This window comes from Oryx dammah, unplaced genomic scaffold, assembly GCF_014754425.2.
Source record: "Oryx dammah isolate SB20612 unplaced genomic scaffold, SCBI_Odam_1.1 HiC_scaffold_28, whole genome shotgun sequence".
NCBI classification, from domain to species: Eukaryota; Metazoa; Chordata; class Mammalia; order Artiodactyla; family Bovidae; genus Oryx; species Oryx dammah.
The window spans coordinates 65,313,127-65,334,498 of record NW_024070212.1 but is presented as its reverse complement, the minus strand read 5'-3'; the positions used below and the strand labels follow the sequence as shown (position 1 = coordinate 65,334,498).

The window sequence follows — 21,372 nt, the reverse complement described above, 5'->3', positions numbered from 1 at the left end:
TTCAGTAATCAAATTCATCCAATATATTAATGCTATTCTCTGTCAATTATGCTAATCATATTTTTTGTTGTCTACTGTTGCCTCCATTAGTTGACAAAAAGCTATTTTTTCTTGAAGGTGCCATAACTTTCTTAGCATGTTTGAATTTTTTTTAATTCAGTGAAATTTGTGGTGTCTTAATTTGATGACTTATGAGATCATAAGATTAAGAAAGGTGTGAAAGTGTAGTTTATGAAAGGTAACTTTCAGGAATCAAATTAGTTTGACTTTGTTGACAGCGTTGGTCATGTATTTATTTTTCTTCAAGCCATGATTTAATAGGCCCAAAGCAGCTATTAATATTTGAGACCAAAGCTTCCTTTTCATTTGGCAGTAATGAATTTAATATAGTATTAACAGTAGTTTAATGATAAGTCTAATAGGATTGTATTTAGAGCTTCTTAGCAAGAGAATGTCAAAAATGTCAATAAATTTCTAAGTTTAATGAGGCAATGAACAGACAAAAGCCAGTTTTACGAGGATCTCAATCCCAAAAAGGATCTCAGTATACTAGCTGATCTTAGACTTCTGGATATTAAACATTTTTTAAAGAAAATAAGCCCTGGCCAACCAAGTTGACTCATTCAGAATTCTCCTACAAAATCCAAAACAAAGTGAAACAAATATCTTTTTTTTTGCTTATTAGTTGCAACAAGAATTTTTTTTAAAGTACTAAATAATGATATGTAGAATGATTTCTACCCCCAAAAAAATTGGTAAATGGAATTAGTAAAGAGACCATCAACTCACTTTTCTATTGACTTTTTATTTTCAATATGGTTTAACAAATTGTAATTATATTTCAATGAATATTACCAAAAATAGTTCATTGCATATTTTAAAAATATTCTGTCTACACTCAATAATTTATGATTAAGTATTTGAAAATATTTTATTTGTATAATTGCCAACAAATAACAAATCAGAGTGGGATGATTATTATGTGCATTATTTCAAAATTTACCCAGACTTTAGATTCCAATTAATCTAGGTTGTCTAAAAATATAAATCAACTAAGATAATATAATATTTGGAAATAAAATTTGAGGTATATATTTTATAATTATTTAGGTGCTTATGTTTTAAAAAAACTAAATGGCAGTTCCCAATTATTGGTATTGATCTGTGTTGCAAAATATTGATTATTTCATGCTAATGTGTCACAGAATCAAAATTATCATGAGTTCTATGAAATTGTTCTACCTTAAAGATCTCTTCCATTCACTCTCCATATTTTTTTTTCACTCTTCATATTTATTGCATCAAACTTCTTTTGAATTTAAAGGCGACAAGGCAAAGAGATGCTTGGACAGTTCAAAGAAAAATTTAAAGAAGCCATGTCAATATTGCTGTGCTTTTGGTTAAAATTAATTTTTACATTTCACTGCACTTGAACTCCATTGTTGTATAATACATTTCTGTCATTTTGATCATTGTCTTTTGTATCTCACAGACTTTTTTTTTTATTACAGAGGATAAAAGTATTAGAGCTTATGCAGAAAAAAATGGAAGCAGTTTCAGGTGCATTATTCAACTTTTAAAATTAATTGTTTACTAAAATTGGCGAAGGAAAAAAGTTCTCTTTCATTTAATAAGTTGATCATGACAGTTCTACCCTTTCCTTAACAAAATCCACACGTTCTCTGCATTCAGAGGTAGCTTTGAGAATGTCACAAACAAGTAGAATAGTTTCCACACTGGTTGCTGGTCTAGACTCTTCATCTCAAGATAAAGACAAGAGCTGTATAAAAGGGGATTTCTTATTGTATCGGAAGGTCACAGTTTTGCTTGTTTTAAATGACAGGTGGTCCAGGAAGTGGAAAGGGTACTCAGAGTTTGAAAATCGCAGAACGTTATGGATTTCAGTATATTTCAGTAGGAGAACTATTAAGGAAGAAGATCCACAGTACCAGCAGCAATAGGAAATGGAGTCTTATCGCCAAAATAATTACAACTGGAGAACTGGCCCCACAGGTACTGTTATAATTTGCTTCTGTCCTGCAAAGATTCTTCTACGAGTTGTCAGTGTAAGTTTAACTGTGGTTTTTCATCTTTTTTCTTTAAAAAAAAAAAGGAAACAACAATTACAGAGATAAAACAAAAATTGATGCAAATGCCTGATGAAGTGGGCATTGTTATCGATGGATTTCCAAGAGATGTCGCTCAGGCTCTATCTTTTGAGGACCAAGTAAGACTGTCTCCTTATATTTTAAACGATTTTTTTTTTGGCTTAAATCTTTGATATTAAAAACATATACATTTCTTGAAAGACTTGCTGTTATTTGGAATGAATTTGGCCTGAAAATGAACAAGTACATAAATTTGGGTTAGCAGAGGTCATTTCTTTGGCACAAGTGCTTAAAAACTGAAGACAGGCTCTGCCAAAAAGAAAAGATAACTAATAATAGACTCCACATTCTCAATGCAGGCAGACTGGTTTCGATCCCTGGTCAGGGAACTGGATCCCACATGCTGTAACTAAATAGATCCTGCTTGTGGCGACCAAGATCAAGGATCCCATATGCTGCAACTAAGGCCTGGTGCAGCCAAATAAGTTAATTAATTTATTTTTTAAAAAAGCAAGCCATGATCAGTACTGCCCAGGGATGTAAAATATCATCCTATCTACCTATAACAAGGTATGGTTTATGGTTCAGTTTTCTAAAATTTACTTAAATTTGAGCAGACTATGCCTGCTCAATACTCAGCAACCTATTTTAAAGGGCAATAAATCAATTAAAATATTTTGTTTCCTTATATATTTAACTATTTAATTTTGAAAAGCTAGTGTGACTAATTTTTCATTCAAAAATTTTAATTACAAAAATAACAAATATTAGGGCTTCCCTGGTGGCTTAAATGGTAAAGAATGCAATGCAGGAGACCTGGGTTTGACCCCTGTGTCAAGAAGACCCCCTGGAGAAGGGAATGACTACCCAGTCCAGTATTTTTGCCTGAGAATTCCATGGACAGTAGCTCCTGGTGGGCTACAATCCATAGGGGTCTCAAAGAGTCAGACACAACTGACTAACTCTCAAACATAGCAAATTTTACGTCTTGGTGTAAAAAGCGAATTTACATTAATACTCTTCTTTCATTCACTGTCTGTCCTCTCCTGAGAAATAGAAATAGCATTAAGCTTATTATGTATCCTTCCAAGCCATTTTCTATACATTGCACTTTGACACACCCAAGCGTTGATATGTGTCCGTGCTCATATACAAATGCAGTTTTAGTTTTCATAGCTATTTCCCAACTGTCCTCCAAAAAGACTTTTCCAAGTTATAGTCCCATTGATGTTGAATAACAGTATATTTCCCAAGACCCTTTCCAACCAGATATAATTTATATTTAAAAATTTTGCCACCCTGATAAGTAAAAACAGTGTTTTATTTTTATATTAACATTTCTTTAGTTATTACTGAGGTTAAGTATATTTTCAGATACTTATTGACCATTTATATTTCTTCCTTGTGTGAATACCTGCTTTCCTTTGCCTATTTTTCTACAAAGTTGTTTATCTTTTGCTTATTTAGAGAAGCTTTTAATATATGACAGATATTATATCAAAGAGGACTGAGTGAAATAAGTTGTCAATTTATGTCTCATATAAAAGAAGTCTGGAGTTAGACAGTTTCAAGGCCAGAAGATAGCTTTGTGAAATCTGCCTTTGAATATGTGTGTGTGTGTGCGCGTGCGCTCAGTTACTCAGTCTGACTCTTTGTGACTCCATGGACTGTAGCCCACCATGCCCCTCTGTCCATGGGATTTCTCAGGCAAGAATACTGGAGTGGGTTGCCATTCCTTTCTCCAGGGCATCTTCCCAACCTCTGTCTCCTGCGTCTCTTGCATTGGCAGGTGGAATCTTTACCACTGAGCTCCCTGGGAAGCCCACCTTTGAATACTCACATTAACTGTTTTGGGGATGTGTATTGTGCTGGAATATTTTTCTCTCCTGATCATATTTCTCCCTCCAGAATCTCTGATGCTTAGTGAGCTTAAGGGTTTAGTTCTAATTGCTCTGGCCTTGAAGAGAGAAAAACTTTAATAAAAATCAAATTTTTGCTGTTGCTATTGCTATCAAATGATATTGCTGTTGAAAACTGGGACCTCATCAGCCATTCCATTGATTCATGGTTATGGTGGAAGCATGATAGCCAAGTAGGCAGGAGTTCACACCCAAACCTGGTCCACATTACACGTTGAATAAAATGCACTTGGCAAGTGCAAGCAGAAAACTACATGATTTGCTTTGTCTATTGCCTTTCAAATATGCTATGTGTCTCTTGCTTCTTCCCTGGATCCTCTACATGATCCTAAACAGGCAGATCCTATAGTTTTCCTGCTCACTTTAAAATAGTAACTGATTGTTTCATTTTCAGGTATTAAAAAACCCTATCCACAATTATATCTCAATAAAGCCAGAAAAAAAATTTAATTAAAAAAAAAAGGCTCAGCCCAATGTAAATCAAAACTTCAGCTTCTCATTCAGTTTACCATATGTAGTGCAAGAGACCTGGGTTCGATCCCTGAATTGGGAAGATCCCCTGGAGAAAGAAATGGCAACCCACTCCAGTATCCTTGCCTGGAAAATATCATGGACACTGGAACCTGGTAGACTGCAGTCCAAGGGGTGGCAAAGAGTCAGGCACGACTGAGCAACTAACACTAACATTAACACTAAGCTATCCCCAGCTTGGGCCTAGTTCAGGCACAGAAACCTATGGCAGAATCCTGAAATTCTTCCCAGTATTGCTTGCAGCAGGGCAGGTGGTGGGGAAGGGGCAGAAATGCATGACTCTCCAACAGCTATGTCTTCTATAGCCTGGGCATGAGTGGTGACCATTCACAACAGCAGGTGAAAGGTCACAGTATCAGTTTGGGGACACGTGTTGCCAAGTTCCATAATATGTTCTGAAATCTATAGAATAAGCAGTGCATATACTGTTCTCAACCACACTTCTGAGGCTAGAAAAGTCCAACGTAACACTTTCTTAGGTTGGCACTGTACAGGTTCTTGCCCCTTGCTGGCAGTCCAGTGGTGCCTGAGGTTGGTGCTGCTGTTGCCGACCTGCAGGAGTTCAGAGAGACAGAGGCAAAACTGCAGTGTTTAGGTACAGCAAATGTTAGAGTCAGCCCTTATCACTCCACACTCTATGTAGGCTTAATCTCCTGGGGTGTTTTTTTTTCTGGTACCATGTCTGACACCAAATGTGTGGCGAGTTTCTACACCAATTCTCCAATCCTCTGACACCAACTAGATGTCCAAGAATTGAATTCAACTCTGACACTAAATACCCAGAGTCAATGCAGACCCTACAGGTTAAGGCTCAGTCCCACGTGACTTGCTGCCACTTCAGACATCATTCAAAAGTCTGAGGGGCACCTAAATTCTGTCCACCCAAGTGTAAATTTGGAGATTTCTACAACATCCTCTTCAAGTTTGGTAATTCACTAGACTGACTCACAGCAATAAGGAGAATGCGTTACTTACATTGACCAGTTTATTACAAAGAATGCAACACAGGAAGAGCCAAACGGAAGAGACGTGTAAGGCGATGCATGGGGTTGGCGGTGGAGACCTTGCTGTGGGAGCGTGACCCTTCTGGCACACGCGTGTGTTCACAAAGATGAGAGCTCCCCACATGTCATTGCTGGAGAGTTTTTATAAGGTGGTCTCAAATCCCTTCCTGTTCCCAGAGACTGGGGAGTGGGGCTGAGAGTTCCACCTTCTCGTCCCATGTTAGGTATTTCTGCCAACCAGCCACCATCGTAATGCTATCTAGGGCCCCGCCCTGAGTCACCTCATTAGCCTAGTCTCAAGTGTAGTCAGAAGGTGCTAATTATGAACAACAAAAGACACTGCTATTACTCAGGAAATTCCAAGTGTTTTAGAAACTCTGGGCTGGGAGTCAGGGACAAACACTAAATATATATTTTTATTTTATCATACTCCTCAAAGTTTATTTTTAACTAGCTTTTTTTTACTGCACGTGTGAGCATGAATAAACACACACGCAAGTAGTTTCCCCTAAGACTTCCTCACAAGTCCAGAGCATAAGAAGAGATGGATTTCTGACATCAACTATATATTCTAGTGATGGTAAGACCATTGTAACAAAAAAACCTAACACTTAAGTGATCAAAGAAGTGTATTTTGGTTTTTTTCTTATAGAGAATAATGTCAATGAAAACAGTCCAGATTGGCTGAACAGCTTTTCTCCTTGGGATCATTTAGGTTTGCGCCAAGTTGTTGTTCTGCCACCTCCTAGGACATTTCATCATCTGTATGGTCAAAGCAGGGGTGCCATCGCATATGGGTTCCAGCTGGCATGTAAGGAGAAGGGAACGTGAAGGTCTGAAGAGTCTGATTTGGGAAGTGGTATCCATCACTTCTGTTCACATGATGTTGCTGAGAATTTAGATGTGTTGTAATTGCAAGGCAATTACAGGAAATGTAGTCCAGTTCTATGACTGTGGAAGGGTTTAAGAACTGATTATCAGCTTCTTTGCAAGTTTGCCCTTCCAACCATCCAAATGTCTGCATGCTCCCTTCTTCCCACACAGAATGTACTCACTCACTCCCCAAAGAAAATAGCCCAGATCCCCATCATCTAGTCCAAAAGTCAAGAATCTACTTGATATTAAGTTCTCTCCATTCCATCCAGATTGGACTCTTCATCATGGTCACCTGTAAACATCAAATTATCTAACCTCCCTGCCAGCAATAAACAGTGGGAGAGCAAGACCAGAAGAAGTGAAATAAAGGCTCCTAGTCAGGAAAGGGGGGTTGGACAATGTAAACAGTAGTCCCTGAACCACAGCAAATAAATCCTTTGAGGCCCGGATTGCTAAGGGTCCTTGCCTTGAGGGTGGAGTTATTTCTTGGGCTGTCTCGTCAGTAAGTCTGTGTTCTCTCTCAGGGAGTAACTCTTTGCCTGTTCTCTTCTGAGGCCCCTGGCCCTCCGAGAAACTGTCTGTTTTATGCTTGGTCACATCAAAATAATTTATTGGAGACTATGCCCTCTTTAGGAGCTACTTTAAGTGTGAAAAATACACAACTCCTTTTGACTAGGCTGATAGTTGCTTTGGTAAAAACCATTTTCTCCAAAATTTGATAGGTTTCTGCCCTTTTTGCTTGTAGGTAGTTCCATGTACCTGTAACTACATTCAAAGTTTTATTCTGGATGTAGATTTTAAGTTGCTTTGTTTGTTTTCTCATTTTGATGGTAGTTACTTGAGGCCATATACAGCAACAGGCTTGGGCAGGAAGGTAACATCCTCAGTCTCTGTTTTGCCTCAGGGGTGGGTCCCTATTTTTGGAAGGAGGTCGTTGTTATTGGGAGTCCTTTAGCAACAATAGCCATGTCTCCTGTTGTCTAGTGGTATAGAAGCAGTTGCCTTTTTCAATCTGTGAGGTCTTAAATTACTGGATGCTTTCTTTTCTCTTTTTCTGCTTGCAAATTGGTCAGTACTTTCTTCAGTAAGTTCAGTCACTCAGTTGTGTCCAACTCTTTGTGACCCCATGGACTGCAACACACCAGGCTTCCCTGTCCATCACTAACTCCTGGAGCTTGCTCAACCTCATGTCCATCGAGTCGGTGAGGCCATCCAACCATCTCATCCTCTGTCATCCCCTTCTCCTACTGCCTACAATATTTCCCAGCGTCAGACTCTTTTCCAATCAGTCATTCTTTACATTAGGTGGTCAAAGTATTGGAGCTTCAGCATCAGTCCTTCCAATGAATATTCAGATTGATTTCCTTTAGAATTGACTGGTTTGATCTCCTTATTGTCCAAGGGAATCTCAGACAACTCTCCGTTGCCTTCTCCAATACCACGATTCAAAAGCATCAATTCTTTGGCACTCAGTTTTTTTTATGGTCCAACTCTCACATCCATACATGACTACTGGAAAAACCATAGCTTTGACTAGACAGACCTTTGTTGGCAAAGTATTGTCTCTGTTTTTTAATATGCTTTTAATATGCTTTCTCATAGCTTTTCTTCCAAGGAGCAAGTGTCTTTTAATTTCATGGCTACAGTCACCATCTGCAGTGATTCTGGAACCCAAGAAAATAAAGTCTCTCATTGTTTCCATTGTTTCCCCATCTATTTGCCATGAAAAGATGGGACCAGATGCCATGATCTTCATTTTTTGAATGGCAAGTTTTAAACCAGCTTTTTTTTTTTTTTACTTTATTTTACTTTACAATACTGTATTGGTTTTGCCATACATCAACATGAATCTGCCACGGGTGTACATGTGTTCCCAATCCTGAAGCCCCCTCCCACCTCCCTCCCCATACCATCCCTCTGGGTCATCCCAGTGCACCAGCCCCAAGCATCCTGTATCCTGCATCGAACCTAAACTGGCGATTCGTTTCTTGTATGATATTATACATGTTTCAGTGCCATTCTCCCAAATCATCCCACCCTCTCCCTCTCCCTCTCCCTCAGAATCCAAAAGACTGTTCTATACATCTGTGTCTCTTTTGCTGTCTCACATACGGGGTTATCCTTACCATCTTTCTAAATTCCATATATATGTGTTAGTATACTGTATTGGTGTTTTTCTTTCTGGCTTACTTCACTCTGTATAATCGGCTCCAGTTTCATCCACCTCATTAGAACTGATTCAAATGTATTCTTTTTAATGGCTGAGTAATACTCCATTGTGTATATGTACCACAGCTTTCTTACCCATTCATCTGCTGATGGACATCTAGGTTGCTTCCATGTCCTGGCTATTATAAACAGTGCTGCAATGAACATTGGGGTACACGTGTCTCTTTCAATTCTGGTTTCCTCGGTGTGTATGCCCAGCAGTGGGATTGCTGGGTCATAAGGCAGTTCTATTTGCAATTTTTTAAGGAATCTCCACACTGTTCTCCATAGTGGCTGTACTAGTTTGCATTCCCACCCACAGTGTAAGAGGGTTCCCTTTTCTCCACACCCTCTCCAGCATTTATTTTTTGTAGACTTTTGGATCGCAGCCATTCTGACTGGTGTGAAATGGTACTTCATTGTGGTTTTGATTTGCATTTCTCTGATAATGAGTGATGTTGAGCATCTTTTCATGTGTTTGTTAGCCATCTGTATGTCTTCTTTGGAGAAATGTTTATTTAGTTCTTTGGCCCATTTTTTCATTGGGTCATTTATTTTTCTGGAATTGGAAAACAATTCCATTCACTATTGCAATGAAAAGAATAAAATACTTAGGAATATATTTACCTAAAGAAACTAAAGACCTATATATAGAAAACTATAAAACACTGGTGAAAGAAATCAAAGAGGACACTAATAGATGGAGAAATATACCATGTTCATGGATCAGAAGAATCAATATGAAAATGAGTATACTACCCAGAGCTAGAACAAATAATTTCACAATTTGTATGAAAATAGAAAAAACCTCAAATAGCCAAAGCAATCTTGAGAAAGAAGAATGGAACTGGAGGAATCAACCTGCCTGACTTCAGGCTCTACTACAAAGCCACAGTCATCAAGACAGTATGGTACTGGCACAAAGACAGAAATATAGATCAATGGAACAAAATAGAAAGCCCAGAGATAAATCCACACACTTATGGACACCTTATCTTTGACAAAGGATGCAAGAATATACAATGGATTAAAGACAATCTCTTTAACAAGTGGTGGTGGGAAAACTGGTCAACCACTTGTAGAAGAATGAAACTAGAACACTTTCTAACACCATACACAAAAATAAACTGAAAATGGATTAAAGATCTAAACGTAAGACCAGAAACTATAAAACACTCCTAGAGGAGAAATAGGCAAAACACTCTCCGACATAAATCACAGCAAGATCCTCTATGACCCACCTCCCAGAATACTGGAAATAAAAGCAAAAGTAAACAAATGAGATCTAATTAAAATTAAAAACTTCTGCACAACAAAGGAAACTATAAGCAAGGTGAAAAGACAGCTTTTGGAATGGGAGAAAATAATAGCAAATGAAGCAACTGACAAACAACTAATCTTAAACCAGCTTTTAAATTCTCCTCTTTCACTTTCATCAAGAGGCTGTTTAGTTCTTCTTCACTTTCTGCCATAGGGTGGCGTCATCTGCATGTCTGAGGTTATTGATATTTCTCCCTGCAATCTTGATTCCAGCTTGTACTTCATCCAGCCCAGCATTTCATTTGCTGTATTCTGCATAAAAGTTAAATAAACCAGGTGACAGTGTACAGCCAAACATACTCCTTTCCCAATCTGGAACCAGTCTGATGTTCCATGTCTTGTTCTAAGTGTTCTTCTTGACCTGCATATAGATTTCTCAGGAGGCAGATAAGGTGGTCTGATATTTCAGTCTCTTGAAGAATTTTCCACAGTTTGTTGTGACCCACATAGTCAAAGGCTTTAATATAGTCAGTGAAGCAGAAGTTGATGTTTTTCTCTTGTTTTTTCTCTGATCCAACAGATGTTGTCAATTTCATCTCTGATTCCTCTGCCTTTTTTAAACCCAGCTTGAACTTCTGGAAGTTCTCAATTTAAGTACTGTTGAAGCCTAACTTGAAGAATTTTCAGCATTATTTAGCTAGCATGTGAAATGAGTTCTATGGTGCAATAGTGTGAACATTCTTCGGCATTGCCTTTCTTTGGGATTGGGATGAAAACTGACCTTTTCTAGTCCTGTGGCCCCTGCTGAGTTTTCCAATTTTGCTGGCATATTGAGCTCAGCACTTCCACAGCATCATCTTTCAGGATTTGAAATAGCTCAATTGGAATTCCATCACCTCCACTAGCTTTGTTCATAGTGATGCTTCCTAAGGCCCACTTGACTTTGCATTCCAGGATGTCTGGCTGTAGGTGGGTGATCAAACCATCATGGTTATCTGGGTCATTAAGATCTTTTTTTATAGTTCTTCTTGTGTATTCTTGCCACCTCTTCTTGATATCTTCTGCTTCTGTTAGGTCCACACCGTTTCTGCCCTTTACTGTGCCCATCTTTGCATGAAATGTTCCCTTGGTATCTCTAATTTTCTTTCCCATTCTACTGGTTTCCTCTATTTCTTTACACTGATCACTTGGGAAGGCTTTCTTATCTCTCTTTGCTGTTCTTTGGAACTCTGAATTCAGATGGATAGCTCTTTCATTTCCTCCTTTCCCTTTCACTTCTCTTCTTTTCTCAGCTATTTGTAAGGCCTTCTCAGACAACCATTTTGCCTTTTTGCATTCTTGTGGATGATTTTGATCACCGCCTCCTGTACAGTGTTATAAACCTCCGTCCATAGTTCTTCAAGCACTGTATCTATCAGATCTCATCCCTTGAATCTATTTGTCACTTCCACTGTATAATCATAAGGCATTTGATTTAGGTCATACCTGAATGGTCTAGTGGTTTTCCCTACTTTCTTCAATTTAAGCCTGAGATTTTCAATAACGAGCTCATGATTTGAGCCACAGTCAGCTCCTGGTCTTGTTTTTGCTGACTGGTCATAGCAAATACCCTCTTCCAACAGCACAAGAGACAGTTCTACACATGGATATCACCAGATGGTCAATACCAAAATCTGATTATATTCTTTGCAGCCAAAGATGGAGAAGCTCTATACAGTCAGTACTTTCTTAGGCTTATCTATTTCTATTTATATATTGTGAAACACAACAAAAAACAGTGAACACACACTAACATTCTAGCTCTTTTTAGCGTTTTCTTCTCTAGCTGTGGGCTCCATAGGAACGTGGTCTGCCTTCGAAGTTATCACAATAGTGACTCCAATTATTTTGCAATGGCATCACAAGAGTCATCAGCTTCCAGTCTAAAATATCTGCATCTTTACTGACCAAGAAAACCAATGCCATATATTTTAGTTTTTGATATAGTAGTGTCCTACTTATGTTACTATTTCCATATTTGTTATAATTAAAAGACACAATGGCATAATAGAACCTTATTTCTCTTGTATGTGACAGCCTTTCCATGAAAGAGGGTCATCATTCATTCACAGTTTTATTCTTCACATTCATTTACAAATGCAGATTTTTTCCAAGTTATTACTCCTCTAGCCCCTAAAGCAGTGGTTCTCATTTTTTCATTTGTTTTGGTTTGGTTAAGACCCTTTAACACTTTTATAAATTATTAATGAATTCAAAAAGCTTTCATTTACATGGATTATATCTGTTGATATTTAGCATATGATAAATTAAAACTGAAATCTTTAACTATTAAGTCATTTAAAAATAACAGTAAATCCACTCAGGTTAACAGAGATAACACATTTTTGTGAAAAATAATCATATTTTCCAAAACTAAAAAAAATAGTGATATGAGAAGCATTTCTTTCCATTTTTTTAAATCTCTTAAAATTGTAGCTTGATAAAAGAGAGCTGGGTTCTTATGTCTGCTTTTGCAGTCCCACTGCTATGATAACACACTTCCTGTAGCCCCTGGGAAACTCCCGTACATTTGTTGGAGAATGAAAGTAAAAAGGAACAAGGTTTCTCAGCATTAGTATGAGAATAGTTTTGACCTGTATTCTCCCCTAAAAGGGCCTCAGCAATCCCCAGGGGTCTCAAGAACATGCTTTTTTAACTACTGCACTGGGACATGGTTGACAACTGTGCGGTGAAAGCTAGGTCACTAGATCGCTGCCACGGTTACTTCCAAATGGTTGAAAGAGGGAATAGAGTGGAGAAGGTACATGTTCAACTGCTTATGTCTCAGACCCCAAGGCAGCACACCACCACTTCGCACAGCCCATTGATGAGAACTTAGATCACATGGCTACATCCTAACTGTACGGAAGGTTGGGACATGGAGTCACATGGTCAGTCATGGGCCTGGCTTCAGAGCTGTTACTATGGAAGCAGGGAAAACAGGTTTGAGACAACCAGCACTTTCCATCACAAATGACATATATTGCCCCATCTTTCCTTCCTGCTCTTCCTCCTCAGCGCACATTGCCCTCTCCCAGCTCTCAGACCTGCCTTTTGAAGCAGGAAATGGAGACTCTCCTTGTCGCCATAGTGTAGCCCAGGTTCTCCTTGCATTTTATGGTAGTTCCTTCCAATTTGAGAAAATTCTGCTCCTTTGGCCTGATTGTTGGAAAGAGATAACAGACTGGAGAGGGGAAAGGAATCAAGATAGGCAGGAATGGGAAATCTCAGATCTTTTCATCACCAACCAAACTCACTGCATAGCCAAGATTTCAATAGACAGTTTAGAGTCCACAGTCAGAACCAAAGGAAGGTGGTTTTTAAAGGTTATAGAATTTCATATTCCATGAGCTAGGAGTGGGGAGAAAAAAAGCTTGATTTCTATACTGAGGATTCATTAACACACAGTAAAGCTGAAACCAAGAATTATGTGGTTCTATTATTGAAAATGAAGGTGGACCGTTTACACTAAATCTATTTTTTTAATGATAATAATTAACAATATATTCAACTCACTGGCCCGAGCTAATTCTCCAATTTTATGTACGTACATGCACTTTCCACAGCACGCTGGACTGCTTTCTATTCTTGCAGTAACCTGCTCCTACAGTTTCCCCAGTGCTATTTATATCATCGTATAACTTGCTGTTTTTCCTCATGCATTCTGTTTTTGAGATCTGTTTTGGTACATATAGATCAAGCTCATTCTTATAACTGTTTCATGATGTTATATTCTATAAATATATCATATTTTAGTAGTGGAACTTTGGGTTGCTTTTATAATTACTGCTGTTACCGAGAGCACTGATCACATTCTTACAAACATTTTCCTCTGCATATCTCAAAAAGATCTCTCAGGAATAGTTCTAGAAATGGGCTTTCTAGGGCAGAGGGAAGTTTGTGTGTGTGTGTGTGTGTATGGCTTTAAATCTATATTTTAATTTTTGTTAATATAGTATTAAAATTTGATTATATAAATTTATGATTACCTCTTTCCTATTTCTTTGATCTCACCAATACTTAGCTTCAAATTTTATTTTAGGTTAGTTGATACATTAGAAATGTTTCTATATTGCTGTTTTAATTTGTATTCTCCCAACCACTAGAGAACTGGAAAATCTGAAAAACTGTATTTATTGGCCTTACTCATCTCCTCTTTTTAGAATTGTCTAAACATGACTGACCTTGGTCCTTTGGATTACTTGAGCTTTTAACTAGTGATTTGGAGTTTCATGACACTAATTCTTTGTTATATATCTTGAGCATATTTTCCTCCACTTTTTCTGAATCATGATTTAAAAATATACAGAATCATGTCCTATCTTTTGCCCTGTGGAAGTTTTACATTTTAATATAGTTAATTTGTTATTATTTTCCTTTTGGCTTTTGCATTTAGATCTTAAGAAAGCATTCCCTATAGTCTCAAAAATATTCTATATTTTTCTTGCTATTTTTAGTTTTGTTTAGAAGGTCCAAGTATTTATTCTATCTGCATTAATTGTTGCATATAGTGTGAGTAGAGATAAAATTTTATTTTATGTTTTAAATGAAAATGAAAAATGTATCCAGTGTTCCAAAAACCATGTGTTGACTAGCGCATCTTTCTCTTACTGAAATGATTTCTTCCTGTATAGACTTGGGTCTGCTACATGGCTTCTCTCCTCATTTGTTTTGTCTGTTAAGGTATTGCTGCATCAATATCACGATTTCAGTTGGAGATTCCCCTGTGGCTCATATGGTAAAGAATCTGCCTGCAGCACAGGAGACTTCGGTTCAGTTATAGGAACTCTAAATTATACTCTCATGCTTGAAGGACAGATCCCTCTTCTGTTCTAAGTTGGCTACACTTATCCATTTATTCTTCTTTATGGATTTTAGAATCAGCTGGTCAGCCTCGTTAAAAACTGTAGAGATTTTTATTTGAATTTCAACATAGATTATATCATATAGAGGCTAATGTTTGGAGAACTATTTTCTCATCTATCACTCTATTCATTCAAGTCTTGTTTTATGTTCTTCAATAAGTAAAGTTTTATAGTTTTCCATAGAAAAGGCTTATACATTTTTTGTTTGCTTTGTTCCTAATTTTGCTACTATTATGAACGTGCTACCTTTTTTCTAACCAGTTCTTCTTAGTGTTCAATTGATCTTTATGGAATTAGTCTTTGCTTTTGTATGTATATCTGTGTCTGTCTCTCACCACAGACAGGAGTCTGCTCCTTTCTTTGTCTCATGTATGCTGTAAACTTCTTTCCATTCTTCCTTTCTCACACTGTCACCCCATGACCCCCATCCCTGCCCTGCTAAGTTAGCACATGCCTTTAGTATATCAAGTTCCATTAGATGTTTATTGGTTGGAAAATAAATATTAGTGTTATGGAAGGTAAGGAACCTGAAGTTCAGACAAGTTAAGTAACTTGCCCAAAGCCACCAGCAAGTGAAGTCAGAGTTAAGATTCCTAGGGAGGGGATACAGATATTCAAAACCATTAGCTTTCTGTCAACTTGAGACCACAAACCGGAAGCGCTCAGGCTGAATCAAGGGCTTCACACAATTTTTTTTAAGTGTATCAAATTCTAAAATTGGAACCCTGCATATTGAAAAGCATGCTTCTAGCTTGTCTGAAAACTTGGAGGTTTGTAGCTCCCAGTCCATATTCCTATATCTAGGTAGCTCTGCTGGCACAAGACAGTGTGGGCACTTCTCAGTCCACAGCAGTCCCCGACTCTCACCCCAGCGGGTAGCTTGCCTCTGCATCACCATCCTGGCCCTTAGAAGGCACTGGCGTCTGTACCTCATAGTGCCATGATCCTCCGCATGGTTTTTCCCTCATCTCAGTTGTGGCTGCTTTTAATTGTTGTTTTGTCTCACACACACACACGCGCGGACCTCACAAAGACATATAGTCCCTCCATAGGCAACATATGGCTATCTAACATAGTGGGAGCCACACTGTCAGTCTATATATTAAATATTTATGAAGCTTAATTTCTCCCACTTTTCAAATTTAAACAATCAGTTTAAACTGATTATCTAATCTTTCTTCCTGCACTCCAGTTCATCATCTTGAGCCATCTTCTGGGATGCTTACATCCTGCTTGAGAAATCAGAGACTAGGGGATGAAGTATGTCTGCTTCATCAGAGATCATTAGCAGAATAACTGAAGTAATGGCTTCTTTAATGCAAATTCAAACTCTTGTTTAAAGTAACAGTTCACCATGGTTTGTTTTTAAGTGTGATGTTCATAATTAAAGTACCGCATGCTAAGTCACTTCAGTCATGTCCAACTCTTTGCGAGACCATGAACTGTAGCCCGCCAGGCTCCTCTGTCCATGGGATTCTCCAGGCAGATATACTGGAGTGGGTTGTCATGCCCTCCTCCAGGGGATCTTCCTGACCCAGGGATCGAATTTGCATCTCTTATGTCTCATGCATTGGTAGGTGGGTTCTTTACCACTAGCACCATCTGGGAAGAGCATTTAAAGTGCTGATACTTAGTAAAAACAGACACTGAAGCGTTTTCACTTGGGTTGTAGTAGAGTGGTCAAGTAATGTGGAGGGGACTTTAAATCACCCTCAAAACACCATACCTTTCACCATTGCTTGGGAATATTTTAAATAAATTGATGACCCAATGTGACTATAATTTACTGCAGATGATGATTGCAGCCATGAAATTAAAAGATGCTTACTCCTTGGAAGGAAAGTTATGACCAACCTAGATAGCATATTCAAAAGCAGAGACATTGCTTTGCCAACAAAGGTCCGTCTAGTCAAGGCTATGGTTTTTCCAGTGGTCATGTATGGATGCGAGAGTTGGACTGTGAAGAAAACTGAGCGCCAAAGAATTGATGCTTTTGAACTGTGGTGTTGGAGAAGACTCTTGAGACTCCCTTGGACTGCAAGGAGATCCAACCAGTCCATTCTGAAGGAGATCAGTCCTGGGTGTTCATTGGAAGGACTGATGCTAAAGCTGAAACTCCAGTACTTTGGCCACCTCATGCAAAGAGTTGGCTCATTGGAAAAGACTCTGATGCTGGGAGGGATTGGGGGCAGAAGGAGAAGGGCACGACAGAGGATGAGATGGCTGAATGGCATCACTGACTCAATGGACATGAGTTTGGGTGAACTCCAGGAGTTGGTGATGGACAGGGAGGCCTGGCATGCTATGATTCATGGGGTTGCAAAGAGTCGAACACGACTGAGCAACTGAACTGAACTGAACTGAACTGAATGACCCAAGATTATCCTTATAATAACGTCAGTCTTACTAATTTGCATTCCTTCAGGCTTCTTGAGTGAGAGAAAAAGGACTGCAGGAATTATGCTTCCAAGGGTCAGTCATGGCCCAGGAACAGCCACTGTTCTTGTGAATTCCATTTATCATGCACTGTGGGATAAAAGAGGGTGAGACCTGCTGGAGCAGGTACACACGACAGTTTAAAATTTTATTCTTTTTCTAGTTGTGATTTCCTCTAGGATCTGTAATTTAGCTTCACCTTTGCCATTTAAAAGGAGTCTAAAAATAGACTGAGTTTGAGTGAGTTTGGATATATGAGAAATTCTCAACTAGATAAATATATTTTTTTAAATGCTTAAAGATAAAAGAAAAATCAATCCTCAGAAGGCTGTCATCCTACTTGCATAGTGAATTGATCTGACAGACTCATAATTTGATTTGCTATTCCTAAGGGAGACAAATTTGATTTGCTTCCAAAGGGGAGTGATTTAATTTTAATTACACAATTTTTTTCTTTCTAAGCATTAGCACTCTTATGCAAAATATTTAAGGAAATGTGGATGTTTTCCCCCTGGAACTAATGACTTGAAGCTTGCTTATAATTATTTAATAATTAGGTTTTGAAATTGAGAATATATAACTTGGTGATTATCACTTATTTTTATTGCAATGCACTGTGACTACAAAAGACCATTAAAGTTAAAAGGCTGGTGAGATTTTTATAATTTCCTTAAAGTAAAAAGACAATTTCCAAATTTCATATGAAGAGAAAATAAGTGTCATCATTGACTTTGCTGTGTAAATTAGGTGCTGTTCTGCATAACAAATCACCCAATACTTAGCGGCTTAAACCAACAACATTTATAATTTTGCATGCTTTCTATGGATCAGGAAATCAAAAACTGCTCAGCTGGTTGCTTTTGACTCAAAATCTCTTGGGTCGTTGCATTTAAATGGTAGTTGGAGTTCTTTACTAATGTGTCTGATACTTGGGTTGGGAAGAGGACTCAGATAACTGGGGTCTGGAACAGAAGGAGTTCCTCAAGCATCTTTTTGTATTCCATCACATGGAGGTCTCAGGGTGACTGGACTTCACAGCAGCTCAGGGTTCCAAAGACATGTCACCCAGGAGAGCCAGAGGAAGCCGTGTCACTTTTTTTAACCTGGCTTCAAAAGTCATGCCTCACATCTATCACTTTCTATTTTTTAGAAATGAATCATTAAAACTGGCCCATATTCAAGAAGCAGGAAATTAGAACCCACTATTTTTTTTTTTTACTGGGCTTCCGAGGTGGCACAATGGTAAAGAATCCGACTGCCAATGCTGGAGACGTTGGTTCAGTCCCTGGGTTGGGAAGATCCCCTGGAGAAGGAAATGGCAACCCACTCCAGTATTCTTGCCTGGGAAATCCCATGAACAGAAGAGCCTGGCAGGCTTCGGTCCACAGAGTCACAAAAGAATTGGATACGACTTAGCAACTAAACAACAACATTTTTTTGAAAAGAGAATGTCAAAACAAACTTGTTGGCATGTGTTGAACCACTTACCATGACAGTAAATAAATCCCTGGTCATTCTTCACTTTGCTCATTCTGTCCCTTCCCTTCATTTCCTTTCTTTCTGGTCTTCTCATGCTTTGTGCTCACTTCCATCTATTGTCTTCTCTTTCCCACCTTTCTTGTCCTTATTTTCTCTGCATCCAGTTTGTCCTGTGTCCTGTGGCCAGATTAATATTTCTAAATGACCACTGTCATCATTTCACTCTTCTGGATGAAACCCTTTAATGGCAGTTATTGTCCACAAACTTGTTTCTCCCTGTATGGTTTGTATCAGAATCAGGTATGTGCTTTGTCAAAAAAAAAAAAAAAAGTGCATTGTTCAAGTCACTTCACAGAATTACTGAATTAGAATTTCTCGTGGGTGGAACCCAAGAATCTGCAAATTAACAAGTTAAAAATCTTTAGCAGAGCTGATTGTTAAGCACACTAAAATACAAATTGATTTAGTGTTTAATAGCACACAGCAAAGGTTCTCAGCCATAGCATGTTGCCATAGTTATGGAGCAAGCCGGCTGTTGCTAATAATACTGAAGTTCTGAATTTAGAGCATACCCACAGTATCCCAATAATGTCATCTTCACTAGTCCTCACACTTGCTTTCTTGAGGGAAGAGAATTTCCTTACAATGAGAGGAATTTCACATAAGCTGTGTTCTCAACATTAGTGTCCTAAGGTTCTTGTGTCTCTGTGAAATCGCTGCCCAGGGCCATGTGATCTGAGCCGAACCTGCCTTGTCTTACCATCTCTGGAACACATTTTGCCCTTGTTCCCTCATTATCTGTCTTTCCCTGATAATCATTTTTTTTACTGTTTGTCAAATTCCACCCTTCCCTTAGGATCCCAAATCTTAAAGTTTCTCTCTTCTCTCATCTTATTGAGCAAAATATTTTACTGTCATATTTGTATAGAACTTATAGTACCTTAAATTAATAACTGTTAGTTCATTAGATTTCTGTGTCAGATTCCAACAGGAAAGATATAGAACATTCAAACAGGCTAAACAGTAGTTTTTAATAAAAGAAATATTGAAAAGGTGTGCATAGAACACAAAGAAACTACACAAGATAGTTCAGTATTCCAAGGTTGGTCAAAGTGCATCAGTTACCATCTTGAGGCTTACAGTGTGGTATGAGGAATAAGTTCCTTGAATCACGCTCCCCCCCCCCCAAAAAAAAGATACATAAAGAAGGCTTTGTTACAGAAATCTTGGCCTTTAGTAGAAAGGGGTAGCCAGCCTTTGATGACCTCAGAGGACTAGAAGTAAGGGTATAGATATCCAGAATTTCCTCCTCTCCCTTCCTCTGGTCTCCTGCTGTAGTTGACCACAGCTCAAAACCAACCAGAAGCCACACAACAACAGAACCCATTGATTCACTCCAGAAAGTCAACCAGCCAGGCCAGAGCTGGTGAGAGAATGGCAGAAAGTGGGGCAAGAGAGGGAGAAGAAAAAAATACTGTACAACTTCAAATTTATGGAGAGTCTTACATCTACTTTTTATCACCTTCCCTGCAATGGACTATTGCATATAGTCATTGTTCTGTAACTATATCTTCATTTTTTTACGCCAGCACACAGTGGTTTTAGTTCCCCAGAATGCTTGATAAGGATAAGTGATAAAAGACTTTCCCAGTGTTAACGTTTTGTATTTTTTGCACAGTGATTCATTCAAGCATAAACTCCTGTGTTTCCTTAATTTCCAGGCCCAATTCCCTTAATCTCTTTAATAGAAAAGGGCAGTTCCTTGAGAAAATGCAGATGCAGTTATAATTTAAGTCTCCTCAGTAATTACCAAAAATATAAATTCAAATTAAGCTGGCCATCATATATTTTGGAAGCCCACAATACCACTCTCAGATCCTACCAGTTTAGCCTCACTTACTCTAAGCACATTACATTCTATGTAGAGTAAATATGTGCACAAATGTGCCCCATGTTATAAGAAAATAATGTTAGAGAAGCTGAGATTCTAGGATGAATAAACAGGGTTGTTGTTTACACTACAGAAGGACTCCTACCTTTTGCAGGAAGATTCAACTGGGATTTTCATTATTTGGGTAGAAACAAACATAGTTTGGGCTTCCCTGGGGGCTCAGATGGTAAAAATCTGCCTGCAATGTGGGAGACCAGGTTTCAATCCCTGGGTCAGGAAGGTCTACTGGAGAAGGGCATGGCAACCTACTCCATTAGTCTTGCCTGGAGAATTCCATGGACAAAGGAGCCTGGCAGGCTACAGTTCATGGGGTTGCAAAGAACCAGACATGACTGAGTGACTAACACAAATATACGTTTGTTTTTAAAATGGTGGCTTTTAAAAAATAAGGCACAGATGGGTTGAACATAAAGGACAGAAAAAGTATGCCCTGAAAATACTAAATATAAGAAAACCAGAATGACTTTATTGGTATTAGGTAAAGTAGACTCTAAGACAGAAACTATTAACAGAAATGGAGAGGAACTTCATGGTGACAGAAGGGCAATTCATAAAAAAGACGAGAAAATTGTAACATGTATATATCTAATAAAAATTGTTTCAAAATATGTGAATCAAACAATTGACAGAAATAAGGAGAGAAACAGACAAATCCACATTCATAGCAATTTTAACAATCTTTTCTCCTTATTTCAC

At 38.2% G+C, this 21,372-nt stretch overlaps 1 protein-coding gene across 1 annotated transcript in view; it reads left to right on the top strand.

The window, feature by feature from the left end:
- Positions 1 to 21,372, top strand: part of AK5 (adenylate kinase 5) — a 261,478-nt gene that overhangs the window by 13,668 nt on the left and 226,438 nt on the right. Inside the window, exons 4-5 of the mRNA XM_040232542.1 lie at positions 1,844 to 2,013; positions 2,114 to 2,227. Of these exons, the coding sequence (XP_040088476.1) occupies positions 1,844 to 2,013; positions 2,114 to 2,227 (284 nt within the window). The remainder of the gene's footprint in view (positions 1 to 1,843; positions 2,014 to 2,113; positions 2,228 to 21,372) is intronic.